Source organism: Fukomys damarensis, unplaced genomic scaffold, assembly GCF_012274545.1.
Source record: "Fukomys damarensis isolate Sample0158 unplaced genomic scaffold, DMR_v1.0_HiC HiC_scaffold_24, whole genome shotgun sequence".
NCBI classification, from domain to species: Eukaryota; Metazoa; Chordata; class Mammalia; order Rodentia; family Bathyergidae; genus Fukomys; species Fukomys damarensis.
The window spans coordinates 51,930,520-51,956,400 of NW_022900936.1; the positions used below are offsets into that span (position 1 = coordinate 51,930,520).

General features: G+C 35.9%; 1 protein-coding gene across 13 annotated transcripts in view; it reads left to right on the forward strand.

The window, feature by feature from the left end:
- Bbx (BBX high mobility group box domain containing) overlaps positions 1 to 25,881 on the forward strand; it is a 263,754-nt gene that overhangs the window by 196,018 nt on the left and 41,855 nt on the right. For all 13 annotated transcript variants that reach the window (XM_033768113.1, XM_010630160.3, XM_033768116.1 and 10 more), the window contains 3 exons: positions 4,904 to 4,984; positions 7,098 to 7,172; positions 13,328 to 13,408. In XM_033768113.1, the coding sequence (XP_033624004.1) occupies positions 4,904 to 4,984; positions 7,098 to 7,172; positions 13,328 to 13,408 (237 nt within the window). The remainder of the gene's footprint in view (positions 1 to 4,903; positions 4,985 to 7,097; positions 7,173 to 13,327; positions 13,409 to 25,881) is intronic.

The window sequence follows — 25,881 nt, forward strand, 5'->3', positions numbered from 1 at the left end:
GCTTTGTCTGAGCCTTCCCCCTCTGTTCTAATATCCTTGCAGACAATTATCAAGGGCTAGCAAGTACTGCCTCTGATTTAATTGGGGCCTGACTTCTCTGCTGCTTTATTTCCTCAACCTTCTAATTGGTCCCCTATCTCCAGTGTCTCCCCCAGCCAAGGTCATCCTGCACACCTCTGACATAATTATCTAACTGCACATCTCTCATTGAGCTGTTCCTTTGACTTACAATCTTGGCTGGCTCCCATTTTCTCAAGCCTAATTTTCACTTCTTAACATAGAATTCCAATTTCTGTTGGTCTGACTCCTCTCGCGCAACACTGTCATTGTGTCTTATTCTTTACCCACACTGGGAAAGTCAGTTTCTCAAAAGCACAAGCTACATATTTGCCTCCACATTTTACCACCTGCTACTGCCACATCATTTTTACACTTCTTATGAGGGAAATCCTGGCTTTCCTCCTAGGGATATCTCAGATACTGTCTTCTTCCACCCACAAAAAAACAGTTGTTTGTTCTCCTGTAGACCTTGTAATATTACATTGTTAAGCAAATACATAATGTAGCTGTCACCTGCCCTTGAATTGCAAGGAGCCTAAGGGTCTGGCACATTCCTTGTGTCGTCATTTTATTCCCCAGCAAATACTGGATACAAGTGGAATATAAGCTTCTTGAAAGTAGCAGTCTTCCTGGCAGTACAGAGTAAATGTTTATCTAATCGGTGAGTAATAACAAATGTGTTTGAATTAGCAAGAGAGTAAATATATGACTGAGTCAGGATGAGTGCATTCCTCTTTCATTGACAGTGTGTGGCTGTGAGTCTTGAGCCATGCAAAGTAGAAATAGGACCTTGATAATCCGTAGCTTCCCATGTCACGTAGGGTACATAACTGGCCTTATCTTGTTTTATATCAGGAGGCTGGGATCAATTTTCTGTGTCTATAATTTCCACAATCTAAATTTGCTCCTATGGGAAAAAATTACTTCATCATAATTCTTAATTATACTAATAATTTCCCTTCCTTAGTTATTGAAAATTGTAGCTAAATCAAAGGAAATATTGAGTTTAAGGAAAGTTGACTATGTGGTTAGCAAAAATTCTTTTAGCTGTTTTCATGCTTGGTCATATAGCAACACCTAGTGGCATTATGAATTATTTCAGACTATTTCTAGAAATAACTTCTGGGGTTTTTCCTCACTTTATTTAACCACTGCTTATTTTGCTTTTTTCTTCCTCAGTTAAGGAACAAATATTGTTGACCTGATAATGTTATTTTTAGTAAGTAGGCTGGTTCTAACATAAAAATGGATGTTGAGGAATTGGTGTGATCAGTAAAAGCATGCCATACCTTATACAAATAAGTAATTTAGTGTAGTTTGAACACAGCAAGATGGCATAGCACAGAACAATATTTTAGACATTTCACAAAGTCTAGGACTCTCTGACTGATGGAAGTAACAAAATAGAAGCTTTTCATAGAAAAAAAAATTATCTTTATTTAGATAGAATTCCGTATTTCTTATCAAATGTGTGTATTATTGTAGCCACACCTATACACACCTTTATTGAGTGGCTTATTTATTAAGCACTCAAGAGTGAGCTCTCTTATTTTAAATTTGCTGTCATTGAACCATTTTTACATTTTCAGATTTTTAGACAGAAACATATCTAACTTGTTTCACACTCACTTCTGCCTTCATAAAGATATATATCATAGTTATTCCTGACAGCTTAGAATCATAGTTATCAATAATTACAGCATTGAGTGGTTGCCTTTAGGAGAAATTTGAGGGGCTCTTTGCCTTAGCTTAATTTGTTTAGATAAACTACTATGCTTTATGAAACATTTGTATGTGTTCTTTATACTTTTTGTATCTTCTTCCTTTGTCTAATCCTGCTAGTAACACTGTTTGCTCCCTTCACAACTTTTTTTTTTTTTTGAGACAAGGTCTTGCCATGAAATTCAGTCTGGCCCAGGCTGCAGGCTGCCCTTAGGCAGTCCTCCTGCCTCAGCCTCCCTAGTGCTGGGATTCTAGGCATGCACCACCACACCCAGCACAACCCTTATCCTTATTATCGTCCCCACTTTTGGGCCCCCTTTTTGGCCTCTTCTGACTTACTACTTCTGTTCTACTATGAACTAGAGAATACAGTAACCAAGTCAGGTGACTGTATAGTTTAGTAGATCCCTGTCCTTCTGGCTCTAATGCTGTGCTGTTACCATTATACTACACTGAAGGTACATGCTAAATCTACACTGCTCTAAAGTAAGTGCAGCCAGATTTTGAGAGAGGACACAGTCCATTAGAACCAAAAGCTTTAGTGAGTCCATACATGCTACTTAAGCCATTGCACAGCCTTTGTTGTGCATCATAGCCAGGTCACTAGGCCTCTTTGTATATACACACACACACACACACACACATACACACACACTGTCACACTCACAGAATCAAGTCAGTCAACAGATATTCCTCATGTACCTACTCTCTCAGGTGTATAGTGAGCACAGACACATGCACAGATTTCTTTTATGGGTAGGATTATAGATGCCTTGATAATTACTTACATCTGAATCTTTCATTGAAATTTCATGACTTGATACATTATTGTGGCCAAATACTCTATAAATAACAGTTAATATTGAATTTTCTTTTTGGTAATAGGAACTCTTAGTGATGGGCCAGTTTATTTCATCATAAAAGGTAGTTATTTCTCACATGTCATAAGATCTGAAATAAAAATATAGTCAAGCATTGCATGATGATCTAATAACATTACAATCAACAATGGACTGCTTATGCACTGTGGTCCCGAAAGATAATATTGCCTGGTGATGGTAGCCATCCTCGTCTGTGCTGTCTGTATAATGCTGGAATCATCTAACAGTGCACTACTTAGAACATGTCCCTGTTGTAATCAATGTATAACTCTGTGTGTCACAGAATACTTATGCAGAGCATTCACTTTAAATAAATTTCATTTCACATATCTTACATAAAATTTTTACATATACAACCTATTTTATGAAATTTTTATAGACATTTTATAATTTTCATTCAGTTTCAAGCTGGATTATAAGACAAATTTTAATCATTCAACAAAATGTCTACGGCCAGAAACATATAGAATTTCTTTTAAGCCAGGGAAGTGTTGTTTTTTATATTATCCCTAAATTATAAAGATCTTTTTCCAATAAAGGAATTTCCAAACCTTTATGCTTTCTAATTTCAGGATTTATTCACCTTCTTTTGCATGTCTGTGGTGGGGCATTTGATACAACACACCAAATAGTCAAGTGAGAATTGAAAGTCAAGCTTTGCAGCCAAACCTCAAGTAGCAAATTAATTAAAGATTCTACACCTTCTCTATGGTGCTTGTCACTATGAAGAAGTGGTCATTACTCTTTAAAAATCCAGAGGTGACAATTAAAATTTTAAATGTTTGCTCCTGTTCAGTGTCCTGTGACACTGCTACAAAAACACATCTCCAGTGTCTAATGAAAGTTCACTGAGAACTGTTTCAGGAGCGTAAGTGGCAACTCTTTGCATAGAATTCAGCCATCTAATATAATGGCATGTAGTATTAAAATTAAAAGTTTTGAAAATGACCATAATTGTACTGCTTTATATTATTTTCATGGAAACGTTATCAACATATGCAACTCAGGATATATACAGAATGTTAACAGTGCTTATATTTAGTAGGTGACATCATAGGGGTATTTCTTCTCTTTTTCAAGTGCTTAATGGTAAATTTGGATATTTTTAGTCAGAAACAAGTTATTAAAATGTATTTTTTAACAAAATGAAAGACAACTCTTTCCTCATAGACAGCCTAACTTGAATGTTCAGGAAAATGAAGAGAGAACATACTGTTTTGGATTTAAAATACATCTTGTCCACTTTCATTAGTTCATTTAGCAAATACTTATTAAATATCTACATTATACCCAGAGAGTTTTGGAAATTTTATATTAGACAAAACATGTGGAAGGGATGTACAATAAACAAATATTTATATCTGTGATAGTAAGTATTAAATAAAGAATAAGGGGACTGTTGCATAATGGGGAGGATGTCGCATAGCTCTCTAGTCCTAAGTTCCTTCAACTGTAAAATGAGAGGATCTTAGATCAGGGAGATAATTAAATCTTTGCCTCTCTAGTATTTTGTGAATCCTATGATTTTTTACAGTATAGTTAAAGTGATTACGTCACCCAAATGCAGAAATAGACCAGTTCTAGTGTGGAGGTAAAACAGGAAGTGTGTATCCTGAGAAAAACACTTGATTAAAGTGCTGTTTCAATTACTGTTGTCAGTAATGAAGATATAATCAAGATAGGAGGCTAAATGTTTACCTAATAGTAAACAAGATTTACAAATAGTAAATTATTTACAAATAGTAAATAATAGAAAATACTTAATTCAAGACAGATTGCTTTTAAATAAATACCAGCCATCCTGAGATTAGGACTTGTGTTATAAGTACTTGAAAACAAGAATTTGACTTTAGTTTATTTTCCCAAAAGAGTCTTGTCGGATCTTACCTGTGTTTTCATGTAGCCAGGTTAGTAAGAAATATTAAGAAAATAGGACAGAAAATAAGTGGGGATTTGTTGGATGTGATGGCAGAGAGCCAAACAATAAAATGACATCTTCATAGACATTTCTTTGAGGGAGATGCTGTCCATCTTTTTCTTGAATTATTTAGCAGTTGAATGGTCACTTGTGTAAAATGTTGCACAGTAACTTTTTGTTACAGTATTGCCTAGTACTGCCTCAATCTAGAGGCAATAAAACCATTCTTTGTTAAGATGAAAGTGTTTTAGGTGGCATTTGTCTTCTTTTGCCCTCCAGAAGCTATTCCTGTGATGCCTCATGCCACCTTTCTTTGTTTCAGATACCTGCTGGCACTTGTAGGCCTGATGTTTCCGAATCCACTGAATTGCATCAGAAGTCACCATTGTTTCAGTTTGCCGAGGTAATGTGTTGCAGTTTATACCTAATAATGAGGAAATTGTAAAGCAGGCTTAAATTTGGGCTGATGACAGAGAGCAGTGAAGAACTTGACTTAGCTCACTTAACCATAAATCAGACAATAGGCTCAAATCTTAGAAAAAAATATTTGGAATTCCAAAGTTCTTAATTCTTAACTCAGGAATAACTGTGTTTATCATACCTTATTATTAAATTATACTAAATATTTCTACAATTAAACCTCATCATTAACTTTTATTTGTGGATTGTAAGGCTAAAAATACAAATGAATTATTATTAGAACTTATTTATTACATGTTAATTTGATAAACAGGAACACAGAATCAGCACATGACTCTTGCCTATTCATTTCTTTTTATGAAAGGTACATTTTTTTTCTCTTCTTTTACTTGAAACTATAGCATGAGGAAGCAGTAGTGAAAAGTCTCCTGGCATGGGACAGACCTGTTCCTCAGTGTTCCTTTGAAAACTGGTTCAGAGACATAATGTAGTTGAGCACATTATCCTTGATACAAGTCTAGAGGTTAAAACTCTTCCCAAAATATCTTTACTTATGCTGGAACTTGATAGGAGCTCTCATGACTTTTTTTTTAAAGTTTAAACCATCTGGTCTTCCCTTTCTCATTTGAATTGTCTTTCATTAGATGTTCTCTCCCACTCTCTGCCTTCTTCGCATTTGCTCATCCTATCAGTTTTGTAAGGAGCACCATGTTTTTAGTTTTGAATTTATTTTGGTACTGGCGTAGCAGGCCAGTCCTTTGAGACTGTTTACAGTATTCCTTAATGCCTTGGTGATAGCACCAGAATATTAAAATATATACCTTCTCACAGTATTCATAATCTACCTTTTTCTACCTCTATGTAAGATCTGCCATGACATAGTTTCTTTTTACATCGGTTGTTTTATTTTTTCTCTTATGGAGGATTAGTGGGCATTAAAAGTAATATCTGAAGGAAGACCTACCGAGTTTATACTTCCCAGTACTTCAGGGAAATCCCCATGGCTTCATACACTTAGTCTTTCATACTTGCACATGATGTTCACTGGAAATTACAGTGTGTATGGTCAAGTAGAGTTTTACAGTTCCTTTTTTTTAAAAACTTTGTGGTACTGGGAAATGAACCCAGGGCCTTTGTACTGAACTATATCCCCACCACATCCCCCTTTTTAAATTTTTTTTATTTTGAGACAGTCTTCCTAAGTCACAAAGTTGCCAGGCTAGGCTCAAAATTATCTTTCACCCAGAGTGCTAGAATTACAGGCATGCTACCTTATCCCCAGCTTTAATTTTACTCTTGAATATCTTCAAAACACTTGGTCAAGTTGTATCTATATCTAGTTTGCTATGCTAAGAATGATTATCTGTCTGATTCAAAAGAACCATAGAATTAAAATTTTCTTGATGGCTTCACGAGTCAATAAAATAAAGAATTCAGTATTTCTGCTAATTCTTTGTCATGCCTAAACATTGTTTTGAAGCCATATCACACTACATGGTTTACAGTTTTTCTGATTTTTCTAAAAGTCACTTTTAAGTAACTTTTGTTAGTATTAAGTGCGTTTATTGCCTAGCAGACTTTTTTTTTCTTACCATAATTTTATAAAATGAGAATTATCATCGATTTACATTTGGGAAAATTAAGTCTCAGAAAGTTTGGCTGAGCTGCCCAAGGTCATGTAGCTGGTGAGCAGCAGAGCTAAGACATAGTCTCAGATACTGGGACCCACATGCATGTGCTTCCCTGCACCAACTCACAGCTGCCTCCTGGAGAGCTTGGAGGGAGTGAGGCAGGGAGGAGAGTGAATGACTGACCTTCCTTGCAGCCTCCAGCTTGTCTTCTTAACTGCTGTTTGATACATACCTGATCCCCTTAAAGGGTCATGGGAAATCAGCCAGACACTTTTTATTCTTTGCAATCCTCTGTTTTAGACAGGGCCTTTGTCTTCCTGTATCATTTATACTTCCTTCTACAAGGAATCAAGCGTGATGACTCATGTCTTAATCTTTATCCATTTCTACAGTAGAAACATGACAGTCTAGTAGCCTGATAAGGAAAATGTCCTTGAACATTAAAAATTACTTGTTTCCTTTCAGATATCTTCAAGTACATCCCACCCTGATGCTCCTACAAAACAGTGTCAAGCATCAGCCTTGTTTCAGTTTGCAGAGGTAACCCCCCCTTGATATTTATTGAAAACTTGAGCTCAGAAAATACTGAAATGGAGTTCCAAATGACCTACAATCAATTTAAGGCATGACTCTTGCCATTACTAACTTAATACACAGAATATCTATGGCTTTGGTATAATTGTAGTCAGATCAGCTCTAGATTTATGCCCATTTTATAAGAATTTATTAAGGTTTCATTCAGAATAGGCACTTACCAGTAATTTATTTATTTCATTTTACCTAGTTTTAATTTAAAAGCTTGGAAAAACTACTCTTACTATGAAAACTATAGGATTCTAATTGATTAAATGTTTCCAATACCAAAATTAGATGCTATAATTCATGAATAACTCTCTCAAAGCAGCTGCAGTGTTGAACAAGATCTGTTAAATCATCAGCACCTAACTTTTGATGTGATGTAGTTGCAGCCAGTATTTTTATTAGTGTCTAATCCCAGGCTTAGATCTGGTCAGCTCTGGCAGGATCTTCAATCTCTGGTTTGCCAGACAGAGAGCACACAGACACTACAGAGTATTTTTTTTGGTTAGTTGCTGAGGGGCAAATATGATATGCTTGATTTCTGCCAGAAAAGTCCTGGCCTCAACCATATGCTCATTCCAAATGAGCACTATATGACAACAAAATGCATACAGTTCATGAAAATGCTGCCTGCTTTAGTTCTTTCCCCTTTTTCCTTTTTATTAATCCCAACCAAAAAATACATATCAAAAACTAAGCAACGTTTTATAGAATTGAGAAAAAATGACAAGCAGGACAACTCTGTTTAATACTGACATATCCAATCACTTTTATTCATTTGAATAAAGAGTGCTAAATAGATTAATGTAAAATGATATCCTTTTGGCAGGAGAAAACCTAGCATTTTACTCTGAAAATGAGAAAAAATTACTTTCAGCTATATGTCAGAAATATAAAAAATAAAATAATAATAATTCTGCTTCCTTTTGGGACACTTGTGTCAGCCACTGACTTTGTACCATCAATTGACCTGCTTATGAGTTAGGGATCTCTGCCACAGTATTTGGCTTAGCTACTGCAGACTACTATATAAAACTGATAAGAAAAATACATAATATTATCATTTCATAAAGAACAAGTTGCTTGATGAATCTGAATAAATTAAGATTTTATCATAATCTTCTATTCTGATATACAGGCTGTTATTTCCACCGTCTGGGTAAACAGTTTTTCATAGCACCTTTTGTTTTTCTCTAGTTGTTGACACCAATTCTGATGCTAGTAAGTTTTTCAAGAGTTAAAAAAGACTTCTGTTGTGCTAATTATTTTTAATGTTGATGTCCAAGCCAGGACCATCCAACTTTGCAGAAGCATTTCCTTTGAAATAGAATTTATTTGCCATATATTGTTTGATTTAATTCTTCACTGTGTAGCATGAATATTAGAAAGGTGTAATGGCTCATCTTTGACACACCTGATATTTGCATATGTATTAACTACTAGGAGTATGCAACCTAATGTAAAATGTCAGTGTGGAACATCCCTGCTGGAGTTGGTGCATGTCTAACAGCATGATTAAGTGGTATTTAAGAGATGCCATCATCAGAAGCATTAGGAAACCTGGGTGGCCTGGAGCAGTTCTGAGGGACCAGTTTGATGATATAATAGCTGCTATCTGCAGAATGAGATTCTGTGCCTCTCTTAACCAAAGTAATTTGTCCTTGATGCTCAGTAGACTTCTCAAGGAGAAGATTTGGTCCTTGTCTCTTAATTTTACTAAGCTTTTTTTTTTTCCTAAAGAAAGAAAAGAACTCACTTGAGAGAGACTCATACATGGAGATCTCTCCAGATGCTCCACATGTTGTCCCACTGCTCGGCAGCACTTGTCCCTGGGACGTTAGGATTTTTTTGTTTGTTTGTTTCTTTGTTTGTTTTTGAGACAGGATCTCACTATGTAGTTCAGACTGACTTGGAACTCACTATGTAGCATGGGCTGGTCTCAAACTCACAGTGATCCTCCTGCCTCAGCCTCCCGAGTGCTGGGATTACAGGCGTGCACCACCACGCCCAGCTTGACTTTTGGTTTTTGACATGAAGTGCATGTAGAATTTGAGGAAGCTTAACATTGTTAATGTGCAAATTTCACAGGAGTTATTTCAGTGGATTATAACATAGGCACACATGATGAAATGCTAAAGTAAAGTGATAATGTAAAAAAAACATAATTTTATTATGCCCTGGAATTCAGTGTACTCCTCTTCCTCAAACTCTCAGGATATTGCTTTTCATAGGTATATTTTGCATAATTTCTAAGCAAATTAAATTAGGACATTATTATTGTGAATTTTATGTGTCATATTAAGAAGTTTATAGTTCTCTAAGGATATATACTCTAGTCATTTTTCTCATGACAAACAATCCTAAGTCTCAATATCTAATATCTTATTATCAGACCATATTGTCAGACTAATACTGGGATGGTTTAAATAAGGCTAAACAAGAGCTAACTAGATGAACTGTCTGCTAAAGTCAGCAAACACATACATACTGCAATAGAAATGGGATAAATTACTGAGATGATCTCCCTAAAGCGCTTATAATTATTGTATAAAACACTATCACCTTTGAGAAAATAGACTCATGAAATTTTTGTTCTAATTAGTCCATAGCAAAGATTCTCCAACTTTAAAACACATCAGGGCCACAGATTTAGCTCAGTGGTACCACTGCCAGCCTTGCAAGCTCAAGGTGTCTCACATTTGATCCCCGGTACAAAAAAAACAACAACAACAACAACAAAATCAGAATCACCGAAAAAGTTTGTTCAAACACAGATTTCTGGGCCCTACTCCCAGAATTTGATTTATTAATCCTGAAATTTGGCCTCAGAATTTATATTTACAAGCTTTCTTTTAGGAAACCACAGTTTAAGACCAGTGCTCTAGAGCCAGCACTTAAAAGACTGAGGCAGGAGGATCTCCTTGAGTTCAAGGTCAGCCTGGGCTACATAGTGAGCTCAAGACCAGCTTGAATTACATAGCAAGACCCTGCCTCAAAAAACAAAGCAAACAAAAACAAAAAAATTAATGATATTATAGTTATTTTTAACCTCCAAATTATTGTTGTTACTTTTTCATACTTCAGTGGCCTCAAAGGGAGAGGGTAGAATAGAGGAAGAGGTGGGTATATACTTGAAAATTACCCAGTGGACTGCTGTATATTCCTATCCCTTTTATGAGGGGATTCCTGGTCCTATTATCAACTATTTAGAGAGAAGCGAGTATTCTTATAATTTAGGAAACAGTTTACTTTTTAAAACGTGTAGTCTGTAATATTATTTTTAAGACCAGGCTTGCAAAATTCTTAGAAACCATTTGTGCTAATTTTATTTACAAACTCTAGGAAGAAACTTAGTTATATCTTCACTTAGAAATAGGTCATTTATTATAAAATAATTTATCCAAGAAATACCCTTTTTAAAAAACAATAAGTACTGAGCATTTCCAAGTTGAATTTTATATATATATATATATATATATCAAGTCCTAGGTCTGTCTTTGCAAGCTAAGAAGGACATTTTTTTCTTCTAACGAAATCTTATCATCTTAAAGTCCATTGAAGTTAACCTGTATGGAAGGAACCATGAAACTCAATAAAGCACATTTTGTTGATGTGTTCCTTATGAATGTTTACATTAAAGAGAAGAAAGTAATATATCTGCTTTATAGGATCTGGGAGGAAATATAATGCAGAGACTGCCTCCTGCCTCATTTCAGCCTGTCTCCCATTTCTTATTGACAATAGTATTTCATCCAGATATAACTTGGACTTCCTACCAAATATAATGCCAGAAGAAAGCTATTGTTTCCCATTACTTATCACGTCTAAAAGCCATGACTTCTCTGCTGTGTGGCTCTTAAATCTAGAGTATATCTTTGTGTTGAACAATTACATATTTACTTTAAAGACAGTTTAAATGATTTAGACAAATAGAATTGGACATTAAAACTTTCTTTAGGATTTACCTTGGTGATGTAAGTACAACCATAATCTTACAAAATTTAAGGTTTTGTCACAATTGGATGTGGGTAGTTAGTCCAAATTTAAAGCACTAAATTTTGTGATGGAATGCTCAATATGTTATGGAATATTACACGCAATCAAAACACCATATACTTACATGGCAACTAATCGGTGAACATATTATGTGTTTTATTGGAGTCATTAATACTTCTTTAAAAGTAAAATCAGTCATCTTCATTGTTCATTTGTTCTTTCATTATTTTATTAATTCAACAATTACGGGTCATTTTTACCTAAACTACAGTGTTTATAATAACCCTCATAATTGCAAAAGACTTCCACCATTACCTAAGTTGATTTATGCCACCTTTTTCCTTGCTGTGTTCATCTCCCATAGGCAGCCTTAGCTTGCATTTCATATCCAGGATGACAATTTTTCTTAGCACTTCTGCTGTGACTACTGTTCCATTTGACCCATCCTTTTGCTAACCTGTACAGATGAATACTGTTTATATGAACATACATAATTCCCAAAATAGAGACCATAGTGAAGTTAACAGATTGCTAAGCACCATCCAGTTTGTTCATAGCCATGAACAAACATTTAAGGGAACACTATAGAAAGAATGGCCAGCAAAAATGAGTAACAAAAAATGACCTGAGAAGCAGGACCCTGCAATAATAGAACCACAGAAGAGTTTCCCAAAAGAAAGATTAGCAACATCAGCTGCTAGAAATACAGATGAGTATTGAGCCATCAGAATTAACATAGGTCCAATTTTCCACCCTAAAAAAAAACTAAAAAGTCAAGACATTTTTAGGAAACATGTCTCACTGCTAAGTCATTCCATTAAAATGTTATTGGTAGAAAATTCTGGAAATGAGCCGGGGATTTAGCTTAGTGGTTCCACCGCCACCTACCTTGCAAGTGCAAGGTCCCAAGTTCGATCCCAGGTACCAAAAAAAAAAAAAGGAAAAGAAAGAAAATTCTGGAAATATTGGACTGCTAAGATAGGTTGAACCTCCCACACTTGCCTCTCTGGAAATCAGGCTTCCAGCAATCTTCAGCATTGAAAATCCTGCACTGCCTGTACCTATAAATAGGTAAAAATCCTCCCAGAGGCAATGAGGAAAATTGTTCTTACTGAACATAGGGTTCCTTCTGAAAGCTGCCAGGAGGCAGCTGCGCTTTAACCTGGAGGTGGATAATGCATCTGTGTCATCAGTAGTTCTTCATTGAGCTTCTTGGATGCCACACTCTGCATTAGGCACAAAATAGGGTAGTAAGTAAACACAGAATTAAGGAAAGCAAATCTATGTATCAAAAGCAACAGCAGAGGGAGCTAGTGGAAGAGCTACAAGAACAGTAAGGGTGCGAACTGCAGTACCATCCAGCTGCTGTGCTTAAGTAATTTCTGATTGTACAACAAACTTTGTAGTCTACAAATCATTAAATTTAATAAATATTGTCCTCAGATATTTGTTTTTAATTCTGTTCAATTTCAGTATTTTGAGAATTGTATTAAAAGGGTTTGTGTTTATTAGTGTTAATCAGTCATTAGTACTAGTAATTGTACTATATATGGAAGGCATAAATATGACCTCAGCACTGCTACTCACTTAACATGAAATCTAATCTTCACAATGTAATACGGGGAAGGCATTATTTGTATTTTATAGGTAAAGTATGTGAGACTCAGAGTCTTATTTGTGTAAGTCCACATAGTAGAAAGTAATGAAGTCTTGTCTGTCTGGCCAAAGGGCCATTTCTCTTCTAATATACAGTACAACCTCAATTCAGGGGACTGGTGTCTATGTTCAGTATTTCATGCTTAAGTCACTGAGTCAGTGATATTAATGTGTTTCTTTTCTCTTATTCTGTGATAAGGTGAGTAATTGAATTCAACCTGTCTAGGAAATGTAGAAGTGGCATTTATCAGTGAAAACCCAGCTAGAGGAAAATATTCCAAACTTCAGAAGGATTGAACTCTATAAGTTAACTAAGGAAAAAGTAAAGATTGGAAATTCTGTTAAAACTGAAGTTGGAAGCAAAAATAGTCTCACAAAATAAGGAGAATTCTTAAACATGTATAAATGATAAAGAATCTAGTATTGCAAATTAATATTCTTTATGTGAATTGTTTTCGATATAGATCTCTTCAAACACTTCGAAGTTGGGTGGTGCTGAGCCTGTAAAACGCTGTGGAAAGTCTGCACTCTTTCAGCTAGCAGAGGCAAGTTCCTAAGAAAATATTGAGCTCTGCAGAGGTGGAAGTCACAAAATAATTAGAAGTGTTCCTTAAACTGAACTGTTTCGCCTTTGACTATAAAATGTTATATCTGATGTCCACAAAGAGGGTTAACCTTTGCTTTTAAGAAAAAGAACTTTTGCTACTAAACATCATTAAACACTGAAAAAGGTTACCTAGGAAGATTGCAAAATCATTTTCACAGGTAGTATTTTAAAATAGGGTCAGTTTTGGTTTCAGATTGGTTAGGTCCAGAATCAGCCCAAAAGAATAACATGGGTCATTTTCCTCTTTTGTGACCTTTAAATCACCTATAAATCTGTACAAGGCATTACTTTTAAATAGGAGTTGATGTTTTATTTTTTATTTGTTCTTTTTTTTTAGTGAAGAGCTCATATGACATGTTCTAACCTTTGATTTTATAGCTTTGATTACTTGTGCTTTGGATGTGTCCTGGGTATTAATTTCACAATCTCACCCTAAGTGGGTAGAGGAGGAGTTCGGGAGGAAGGTGCCCAAAGCAGGGTTGCTGAGGTGGCGTAAACGGTGGCTTTCTCTCCCAAGTTGCTCCTGCTTCAAGGGGTATGCAGAAGTGTCTTTTAGCACCAGGAAATCACAGAAAGTTTCTCACTTGATACAGTAAATAGTGAAGGATTGAAAAGCTCTTATACTAAACTTTCTTTTTTCTCATTTTTCTATCTTGTCTTCCAAAGTTTCCTGTTCTTTTGTGAGTGATACTGTCCTGTAATGAATTCTTTGTAATTTATTGAGTTTACTAAGATGACCTACTGTTTGCTAAAATTTCTAAATTTTATGATAACTTTGTATTTTAAAGATTTCGGACTTCAGGCCGAGGATTTAGGTCAGCGGTTTGGTGGCTTGCCTTGCAAGCGCAAGGACCTGAGTTCAATCCCCGGTACCAAAAAAAAAAAAAAAAAAAAAAGATTTTGGACTTCTGAAGCCTTTAAAAACCCAGTCAGATCTAAATTCAAAATATAAAAATTCAGAGGCCTGAAACAGTAATGTATATACACAGTAGAACAAGCTAACCCCTTGTTGTCTGACACTAAGCTGACATACTTCTCATGCAAGGCAAATTCAGTTCCAAATGGAGGCCTACCAACAACTGTAGAACTCTAAGAAAAACTTATGAAGACAGCAAGGAATAGCTCCAAAAAGAACTGCCTGAGTCAGTGTGAACTACCAGTTCAGACTGAAGCACTGGTGATCTGACAGAGAGCCTTTGGAGTTGGATCTGGAAACAAAGCTTAGTAAACAGACTGAGGTCATGAATTTCCTAGAATGTATAACTGTAAGACAATTTGTTTGAAAGAAGCAACCTTTCCTTGAATAATAAGTATGTATGGGCCCTCTGCATTTCCCGTTAGGTAATTTGTGTATGTGTGTACACATATATAAATAGATGTATGGTTACTTAAATACAAAACAACACTAAATTATACAACTAACTTTCAATATATACTATTTATCTTTATTAAACTCTTTTTTTAGAAATCTGTGAACCTTTGAGATATTTTGGTGTGAGAGGTACTAAATCTGTCTCCTCATTTTCTTTCAGTCATAATAAAAGGATTCCTTATTAAATCGGAATTCATTAAAGAGAACATTCATCTAATTTCTAGGGATGCATCCCAAATATGAAACAGATGCTATGATTTAACAGATGTTTGAATGCTGGTGTCATAATTTTAAGGGGATAAAATGACAGCAATAAGCCAATTCCAATTATAACAAATCAGCTTATACTCAGACTTAGGTTATTATAACATTTGAGTAAAAATATATGTTTTAGAATCAGAGATGCTAAAACTAATTTGCCAAGAAAGTCTTCTCCCATTATTATTTGTACCACATGAATATGATGCCATAACATCAATAGGATGCATTCCAGAATAATTCCCTAAAGGCTTCCCAGTTTTTGTTTGTATTTGTTTGTTTATTTATTGATTGATTGATTTTGGTACTGGGGATTGAACTCAGAATCTTGCACTTGTGAGGCAAGCAGAGGAACCACTGAGCTAAATCTCCAGCCCCCTGTTTTATTATTTTTTTGAGACAGGATCTCTACATAGTTCCAGGTTGGCCTTGAACAAGCTTTGTAGCCCAAGCTGGACTCAAGCTTGGCCTCATCCTGCCTTACTGCAGGCACGTGTGCCATGCCTGGCTCTTCTGAGTTTTTAAACATAAATATGTGCAGAATGGATTAATTGCCATCACCAATTAATCACCAGTAAATAAATGTCTCCTTAATTTTTTATATCGCATATTTGATTATCATTTTTCTTTAACAAAATAGAATATTCCTGATATATCTTAAAAAATAAATACAACAAACTACTGAAAAAATTTTCCTGTTGCCTAGAACTAATACTGTTGTCAAATCTGAAGAGGTAATTTTAAATGTACATATTCCAAAGGGAAAGCCAACAAGAAAGTACTTCTAATTTAGTTTAGACCCTTCCTGGGATTTATAATACAACTGTTACCTCCTAGTACTTCAAGAAGCATCTTATCCCCACCCAGACCCCAAATCTTCCTAGCCTGGCATGCAATTGTGGCCATCAGAAAAGTCTTGCCTCTCAGTCCTTGAGAGAAAGAGTACTTTCCATTCTTTACCCATCTCATCGAGGGAAATAAAGGCAGCTCTGAGAGAACCACAATTATGGATTGAGAAAGGAATGTGCGAGAAATATGTTCTTGTTCTTTGGCAAAAAGTAGGTGATGTTTTAGACATAAATTTATTGCAGCATCCTTCACTTAATCTGTCCAAGCATAAAGAGAACTGAAGAAAGTGGGCAGCAGGGGAGAGACTTGGAATTGCCTGCTATATTCTAAGTTTTGGCCATTATAAGTATGTGTTTCCCAAGGGCCAAGTGAATAAATAGAAAGTAGATCAGTTTGATTAGGCAAAAGGCCACTAGACAGTGGTAAACAGAAGTCAGACCTGGACAGTCTCTTGCATCAGAGAAAATCCAATGGAAGTGCCCTCCCACAGGCAAGAGTGACATTCAGCTGGTTTACACCAGTACATCTGTCTTCATTGGACAACACTGAAATACTTCCTACTATTAGTAAAATCTTGTAACTCAACATCTCTAATATGTCGTAACAATTGTGCCAGCATCCCTAAGCTCTCATGATCCCTCCTGCAACTTGGGGCACAGCAGGAGACCTACAGGACTGTCTCAGCCCTGAGGCCACATCCATTCTGATAGGTTGGCATCCCCTGAGAAAGTCATTGACTCTTTTGTAGTGTTAGTAGGAACCAACAACAACAAAAAAATGTAACCATGGGTAGTTAATTTTACCTCCATTGGCTGTCTTCTGCGTCTAAGAAGGCTCTAAGCATTCTGAAGGGCCAGGAACCAGGCCCTAAATTAAGCATTTGCCTCTCACCAACCCAGTCCTGTGGGCTGGAGTGGGAGTGGTGAATGAGTAGACCTCTCAAACATAGGTTTGCTTCTTGCAAGAAATGCCTTCTTGGTGAGAAACAAGAACTATTTTAAGCATATATGTATTTACCACTGTTATGTGCACCTACCTAAACAGGGACACATGCACACACATATACACAAATAGAGGAAATTGGCAATAGGAACAACAAATCGCCTCAGCTCGTTCTACACCCTCATTTTTGGTACTGTAAAGATCCTTCCGTTTTTCCTGTGGCTCTGGAGCCAGGCTGTACCCTGGGGAAGACCCTGATTCAGACATGATTGCCATTTTAATGGGTAGACTTTAAGTAGTTGAAAAGTAATCTGAAATCCTGGGATTTGTTCCAGGTATTTGTAAGGGATCTATTTAGCCAGGAAAGATTTCTGCTGATGTCAGGAAATTGAGAAAAATATAGTGCTTTTGGTTTGAACTTTTGTGAGGTATAATACTGTTCAGTTAATCAGTTACTTAAGTGGTGCAAGTACTGTAATGTTTTGTGTTTCCATTCATTTTGTGACACATTAGTCAGATCATAAATGAACAACAAAGTGTGCTTCCTGAAATGATCACTGTGTTTTATAGTTGCTGTAGTTGGGTATTCTGAAGAGGAGTGGAACATAGCTTCAGCTGTACATTTCAGAGATATTTGACAGTTGAAGATTTCTAGTACCAACATTGTTTAATTGACAAGTGGAGTGGTTTATTAACTTATTGTAACAGACAATAATGATTAAATGTGTGCTTCATGCCAGTAAAGTGGGGCTGCACATATTTTTAGGATGATTAGAACTAAACCTACAAACCACCCAAGATCAGTGCTACAGGAATACTTTACCTCCAAGTTCAGTGTTAGTGTTTTAGATTATCCCTAGGGGCAAGAACAAACCTAGTAATACTTCTCTGAGTTCTACCTGTACTTTTTCTGAAATAATATTTAGTATTCTTTAAAGTAGATTTTAAAATGTAATAGTGTTTTACGCAAGTAATTCGTAGTATCTAACTTCAGATAATAATGACTGATATTTGAGAATTTAAATAGTATGTATATGCTAATTTAATCTATACAGCTGTCCTCTGAGGTAGGTAATGTTTTCATTCCTCATTTACACATTAGGAAAGCAAAAGACACAGAAGTTAGGTAACTTGCTTAAGCTTATGTGGACAGTATTAGAGCTTAGGTAGGAATCAAGTCAATCTGTCTCCATAGTGCTCTTACAACACTGGTCTGCTCTGTCATGTTGTTTTAGATGACTATAAAAGACTGCAAGTTTCTTGTATAGGCATGTGAGTATTATAGAAGTCTTATGGAAGACAGCTTACTCCTACACATATATGTGTGGCTGAATAAGATGACAGATGTTCAAGAGTGCTGTCAAGGAGAGCTTATATTTCCTTTTTAGAAAATGTCTATACTTTTGAAACTGCCAAGATACATCTTACACCCTTATAAAAATGCCTATTCATAAATGTGCTTAGGATGATATTATAAGGGTTATAGGAAATTATGGAATACAACTCATGGCCTCAAAAAGTTGATCCTGTCTCTGCAGAGATCAGATATTAAAGGTTAAGAAAGAAAGAGGGCTGGGGATTTGGCTCAGTGGTTCCACTGCCTGACTTTTGAGCACAAGGGCCTGAGTTTGATCCCTGGTGCTACATAAAAAATAAAAATAATTTAAAAAGACAATATAAAAAGGAAAAAAAATAAAGAAGAAAGAAAGGAAGGAAAGAAAAAGTGCAAGTGATTTTATTGAAGAATCGTGCAATGAAGTGATGAAATTCCACTTGTGTGAAGAATGATACGCAAAGTGAATATGTCCCTAAGAAAGGCAGAAACTCATATTAGCAGAAATATTCTGGGACCAAGCACAGGGTGGACAGCATGAAAAAGCATTGATGAAGGAGTTGTTTAGGAACAATTAGAGCTGGAAACTAGCAAACTTAGGGCCACCTTCCAACTGGAGAGGTACTTTCTTTGACCCACAATTTTGTTTTCCTGTATCATATTTTACATTTCCATTAGTACCAAATATTTTTAAACTAGATTTCAAATAAATGCAGCTTTCTAACTGCTCCTGACAATTTAGAGGATCTGGATACACTTGGTCAACCTTTCTCTGAGAATAATTGGCTAGAGCTGATCAGTGGCTGCCCTCTTAGTATTTGCTTTCCAAGTAACGCTGTTCTCTTTTCCCTGCTGAGCCCTGACTCTGAGGCCAACAGTTACTACCATTGCCAATGTGCACTTACCTCTTCCCTCCCTTATATCTCACCATCCATATATCTCACCCTCCACTGAAGTGTTACTTATGCACAATTAAATGGAGAGATGAGAAAAATTAAACAAAAAGACAAAGCAAGCAATGAGGATACGTGGATGCTGTAAGTCAAGTTGGGAAGGGCAGAAGTCTGTGCTAAGAGATTTCTGAAAGATAAAGATAGAGTGCACCTTTGAGTCAGATAGGGGAAGTGTTTAGTGCAGAGCAAAGAAACATACTTGCAAGTAAAAAGGAACCCTGGAAGACTTGGGGAAAATGGAGAGAGGCTGTTGGTACCTGTGCATGGAATGGAGTAGAAACCCTCGGTGGAAATCACATGCAAGAAGATAAGAACCAGGATCAGAGAATCTGACAGTCAGAATGGGAGGCAGAAACAGATACTGTCCTAGAGGGGTTTGGATGATTTGAGTAGATATGATGATTTAGTTGATGTGAGAGGCAAAGAAAAAGAAGAATCAGCGCTGACTTCATCTCTGAACTTGAGTGTTTGGGGGAAAGGATGGCTTCGAGAATTTTGACCCTCACCTTGGAACCCTTCTGCAGGAAGCCCAGATGTTTGCAAGCCCTGCTAGTAGATAAGAAGAGATGAAGGATGCTGAGGGGAAAGAGATAGTTGAGAAGATCTTGTACCAGAAGAGTCAAAGAGAGGAAATTGCTAGCTAAATGGTTGAGTGTGGAAAGCAGGTGCACACCTTCCTCTGAGCACAGAAGTCATTGTAGGATTGCTGAGTTTGGGCTGTGGTTTTCTCTGTCTGTATTATATTTGCCTCTATCTCAGTTTAGCAATCTGGCTGTTGAAGGAAGAGGATGCTGGAATATATATGTTCCATATACATCATATATTAAAAAAGCAGAATTATAGGTCTGATGGGTTCCAGGAAATTGGAAAAACTGTCATTATATTCTCACTTGATAAACTTATTTAAAATCAGATAGATAACGATGAATTTATTCTAATACCTATGGAAATGAAATTGTATAGAAATTATGACTCAAGAAAAACTACGTTAAAATTACAGAAGTTACATACAATATTGAGAAAAAGCAGGAAATCCTAGAGATAATCTTACTTGGCTATGAGGCCTCCAGTCACTGAATATTTCCCTCCAATTATTGGGAGTACTTGATTGAAATGTGACTCAGGTTTTCCATTGTGGCTTTGTATATTATCGATATGTATCATCCCTTCCAGCTACCTGTTATGTTATCCAGCAAGAACATAAACCTGAAGATCTCATCTCAGTTCCTACTCTGTCATCATCCAAATCAATTACAATACCTAAAGCACATGTAAGGGGACCTTTTAGTTGAAAGTGGTGCATTTCTTATCTTCTTATACAAAGTTATGGATCATTTTTAGAAAACTCCTAAAACCATTCCCAATTACACCAACTTATTTTTGGAGTAACTGAAATATAATGGCTGACAGGGAGAACTAGCAGATAGCCCTAGGCAATAACCACCTCTCAGCTCATCTAGAACCTTTAGAAATTAGTTCTGAAGAAATAGTAAATAAGAAGAAATATTTAAGCCACCATCTCAACTGGCCCAACTATTTAAGCACACCAAGTAAGAAATTACTTAATATGCCCAGATTTTAATGTTGAGAGATGTTGAGACCACTGTTTTGTGACCAGTTATCTTTTATCATAAAGATAATTTAATTATCTTAGTAGCAACACCATCATTTAGTCTCAGAAACTGTCAACCAGTATGTAATTTTATAGCAAGACATTCTGGTTTTATTTAATTATGGGCGAAATGCACATCTTGGGAAACACTGCTAAATGCCATTCTAGGGTTATGTCTACACTGTTTTGGCAGATAATAAGCCAGTACAAAATGTTTGTAAATATACCTTGGCTGCAAAGCATTTGTTTTGTACTAAACAGCAGAGATTTTGACATTGAAACTTCCTGATTAATGTTAGTGGTTCTGTTTTCATACTGCCTTATTTTTAACCTAGCCAACACCTTTATAGTAGACAATGAAAGATGAAGTATAATTAATAGCTAAATAATATGGTACCTTTTAGAACTGTCTCTCATTAATGCCAGTTAAACAGGTTGGTATTATCACATACATAGTATACATGATTATTTGCACCCCATTTCACTAAGTTTTAAAGTGGGACACATTAGAGAAGTGAATCAATATCGTAACATTTGTGGAAAGGAACACTTGTATACTGTCTCTCACTCAAAGGTAAAAGCATAGTGCAGCACAGGTTTTTTTATGCCTTACAAGGGAACCCCATTTACAAACCCTGAGCCTCATGCGTGGTCTTAGCTGAACTGAATTTGGCAGCCTCTCTGAACCTAGGGTTGGGAAATAGAACCCCTCTGCTGCACATTCTGCCTCACCCCTTCAGTATTCCTATTTTTTCTTTGTAATCATTTTGAAGGTAACTTTTATACGTTGATAAACCTTTAGGACTATGGCATCAGCGTATCAGTTTTATCCTTTTGAGAGTAAGTCAGTTTTTTCCAGCACATCACCATCAGGCCTTTCTGACCACAGGAAATAGACATCTCAGTGTGGTTTCCGTTACAGAGGTAAAATCAAAGTATTTGTGATTAATTTTCACTGGTGCGCTTGGGAGGCGTAACTAAGGACACTGATTGCTGGTCTAGGTCTAACAGTAGTTTGGTCTTAATTAGCGTTGTTTTTGTAGACCCATAAAATAACTCTTTCCTGATTTGAATCAGAAGTACATTTTTAAATTCATCAATTACTGGAGAACTAATGAACCATTCAATTTAACACAATTATCTGTTGAATGCCTTCTTTTTAAAAGGTATAAGGATATTCTTGGAGGAGAATACAAAGGTGAACAGAATACATTTTATGCCCTCTGAGTTACAGTTATAAAAATAGAGTAGCTGAGGGTATAAACAATAAGTACCAAATATTGATGCCCATCATTTGATTTGTCATTAATATTTTAACTTATTTAAATATAAGCCATGGCTCTTCCATCCATGGAAGGTACCCAGATGATTTTCTGTTCTCACTTTGAAAAGAGTTTATTGTTAATTTAAAATAATAATGGAATAAATTGTCATGGGCTGGGGATTTAGCCCAGTGGTTCCAGCGCCTGCCTTGCAAGTCCTGAGTTCTATCCCCAGTACCAAAAAAAAAATTGTCATTTACTACATTATGTACTATTTTAAGGCCTGATTATCAGTCATCTAGCCTCTATTAAAGGGCATTCTGATTAAATTAACAATAGTCATTAATTCCATTTTCCCACAATGCAGTTTTATCCCCTTGAGCACATTCTAATTTGTGTCCTTTTATATCTGTTGTGTATCTATGTGCATGTCCATCTATGTGTGCATAATAGTTTGTATGCACATTCATAAGCTCCACCAAAATGTGGATATATGCACCCAAAGTAGATCTAAGTAGTGTGCTTACTCCTGTATTTTTGATTGGAGATCTTTCTGAATGTGATTATGCTATGTTTTTCCTTTTTTTTTTTGCCACTATAGAATCATTTAACCCTAGAAAAATTACAGTAAAGCAGTCTACCAACCGTATGGTGTGGTGTTTGAGAATACTAATATTGTTAATATCATTACTACTAATATAATACTAAAATGATTTTTGCTACTAAGAATAATCATACTCCTGTAATCCCAGCACTGTGGAGGCTGAGGCAAGAGGATCACTTTGAATTCAAGGCCAACCTGTGCTATGTAGTTAGTTCAAGGCCAGCCTGAATTATATAGACAGACCCTGTCTCAAAAAAATAACAGTAAAATGAGTATTCAAGTCCTGTACATGTGCACTCATTATACTTCACAGTATTCCTAAGACAAGAAATAGTAATATCCCTGTTTTATAGATTGGGAAACTGAGGCACAGAAAGATTTAGGGAAATCCCATAATCTTACTAATCCTAACTAATCTTAGTTGGCAGTGACTGTTCCCATCAAAATAGCCAAACAGTGGCAGAGCCCATCTTTAGTTCTAGACAGTCTGGCACTAGGATCACTGCCTTTTGAAACTGCCCCTCAATACAGAATTTGCTTACCTCTAAGAGTAAAGCATCTTGTTAGAGTTACTACATCCATAGTTGTTCCCAGGTTCTGTTTCTATCATGAAAAAATGGTTGATGTGGTGAGGACATAAATATCAAAACAGAAATTATGGAGATTATCTTCAGTGTTTTTTGTTGTGATGGACAGAAAATTGAAATGCTTATAAGAAGACACTTAGAATAATATATCAGAATGAGAAAGCTTAGAATTGAATATATTCTTTAGGCTTAAGGAAAAGTGAGATTCAAAAAATCTAGGAACTACACATGTACCTAGTAAAATAAGGTCTAAGATCTCTCTCTCCCAACCCCCACATGGTAAAAAAATAGAGGAGTATTTTCAAATTGTGCTAACCTATACACTAATGCAATCATTTGTAAAAGAAAATGAACCTTGTGTTACAAATAACTAAGTAGGAATGTAAAATAATGGTATCATTTAACAGAAAGAGTACACCAGAATCCAGTATGGACTATGATTGTCAAAACCAGACAACTTTAAGGCTATTTTTTAACTATTTAAAACTAAAAATAGATAAAAAAAAAAAAAAAAAAAAAAAAAAAAAAAAAAAAAAAAAACAGATAAAACTATATGATCATTGTCATTATTTCACCACCATTATGGAGTAGAATAAGAAAAATTATGTTCAAACCAGCAAGTATAAGTGAAAAAAGCCAAGTATATATTAATCAGTTAGAAAAAGTTAGAGTAACATAATCTTCATATATTAATTCAGGTTTTCTACAGCAGAAATATCAGATTGTAGGATACTGGAAGACCTTGCAAATGATATTTGTCTCACTTTTGGTAATCTTTGACAAGTTGTGGAAAACAGAAATCAAGAATAACAAAAAGGGAAAATCATTCTAATTTTCAAAAAGAATAAGAATTATTCCCAAAATGTAGACTATTAATTTCTAGAAACATTTGAAATTATTCTAATAATTTTTGAACTATAGGAAAGATGAAAACTAAGAATTACCAGTTTCCCTGATAAAGGCCACTGTTCCATGTGCTGTTCCAGAGTCCATTGCCCTGCTTACTGCCTCACATCCAAACACAGTGCTACAGACTGTTTTTCCTCTGCTTCTGTATTTCCAGAATCTTACCTGGATTCAGAAGTGACTGAGATGAGCAGGGTGTGAGAGCAGAAGAGGTGAGGGTATTCAGGGAAGGGGTGAGGGCTGTGAAGGTAAAGTAGACAGTGGCTCTTCTGTGTTCTAGCTCCTTCCAGAAAGACCTGTACAATGCCTTCATCCCCTACCAGGGACATGGCCCCTGGGCTTCAGTAACATGCTTTACCCGATTGTCTACAAGAGCTTCCTGCCGTTGTTAATTCCTGCACTTACTACTTTTCATTTAGATGTCGTAGTTGTTCATGCATAAAACCTATTCCTGACACTGAACTCCTGTGTTTCTCTTTGCCTACTTAGATCCCAACTGATACACAAGCCAGCCTTATTTTCTCTTTGGTGTAGTTGTGATTGGCTATAAATAGGCTAAGAGAGTGCTGCTAGCCTGCCATATCTAGATTCTAGCAAGACTTTTGACAGATAATTTTATAATATCTGTGAACAAAATGCGAAGACTGTAGACTGGATTACAAAGCAGTCCTAAATTGCTGAAATGTGTTAATATTCAAAAGACTTCCTAGTGAAAGGTGCCTAGCAGTTTTCTAGAAGGCTCTCTCCTTGGCCTTGTCCTACTCAACATTATTACCAAAAACTTAGACAGAGGTATAAAAAGTGGCTCTATTAAATGTGTGTGGGTTTATCCCACAAAGCTGGAAGAGAATTTATTCAAATTTGAAAGAGTAAACTTTATAAGGAAAAATGCGAAGTCTGGCCTCTAAGTTTAAATGAATCATAAAAATACAAAGTAGGAGACACCAAGCTTCTCATCATATTATGTAGGTAAAGAAATCTGAAATTTTAATTGATTACAAGCCCAGTACAAGCTGGAAGTGCTATGTGTATGGTTTTTTAAGAATAATTATTCGTTTCTGCGTCATATTAAAACATACCTAACATTCCTACAAATAGTTCAAATACTTCTTATCTGATATATTACAAGCATGCAAAGAACACAATTTAAGAAGGATAATGCTCCATTGAAGAATCAGTTTTCCCCAACTCTTGTAAAGCTGTATAACATTCACAAGTTACACTTGCACACATTTGTTCACTTTGGCCTCAACACAGTGGAGATTGTACTATTATTCCACTTCTCAACCTTTGTTTCCTCCTTTGGACTCAAGGTTCATAGCTCACCATGTGGTATTAGTCAAACTATTCTCATGTCCAGAACTAGGACTCATAGAGAATGGTCAAATTCTTGCTCAATATTTTTAAAAAAGTAAAACAGATGGGCCGGGGATTTAGCTCAGTGGTTCTGCCACCTGCCTTGCAAGCACAACGACCTGAGTTCGATCCCCAGTACCAAAAAAAAAAATTAAAACAGAACTGCCTTCTAATAGAGTAATATGTTTACTGTGCAAAAGCTGATTAACTGACTCTCCTGAACACTGTAGTAGAATAGATTCCTGCTTGGGAAGGAAGTTATATCAGACACCTTCTAGAGTACCAGATACCAGGCTCAAAGAGTCTGATATGATTTTTGGTTAGTGAATAGATTTATAATTTGTGGTTTTTAATTCAGAAATACTTGCTTTACTTTC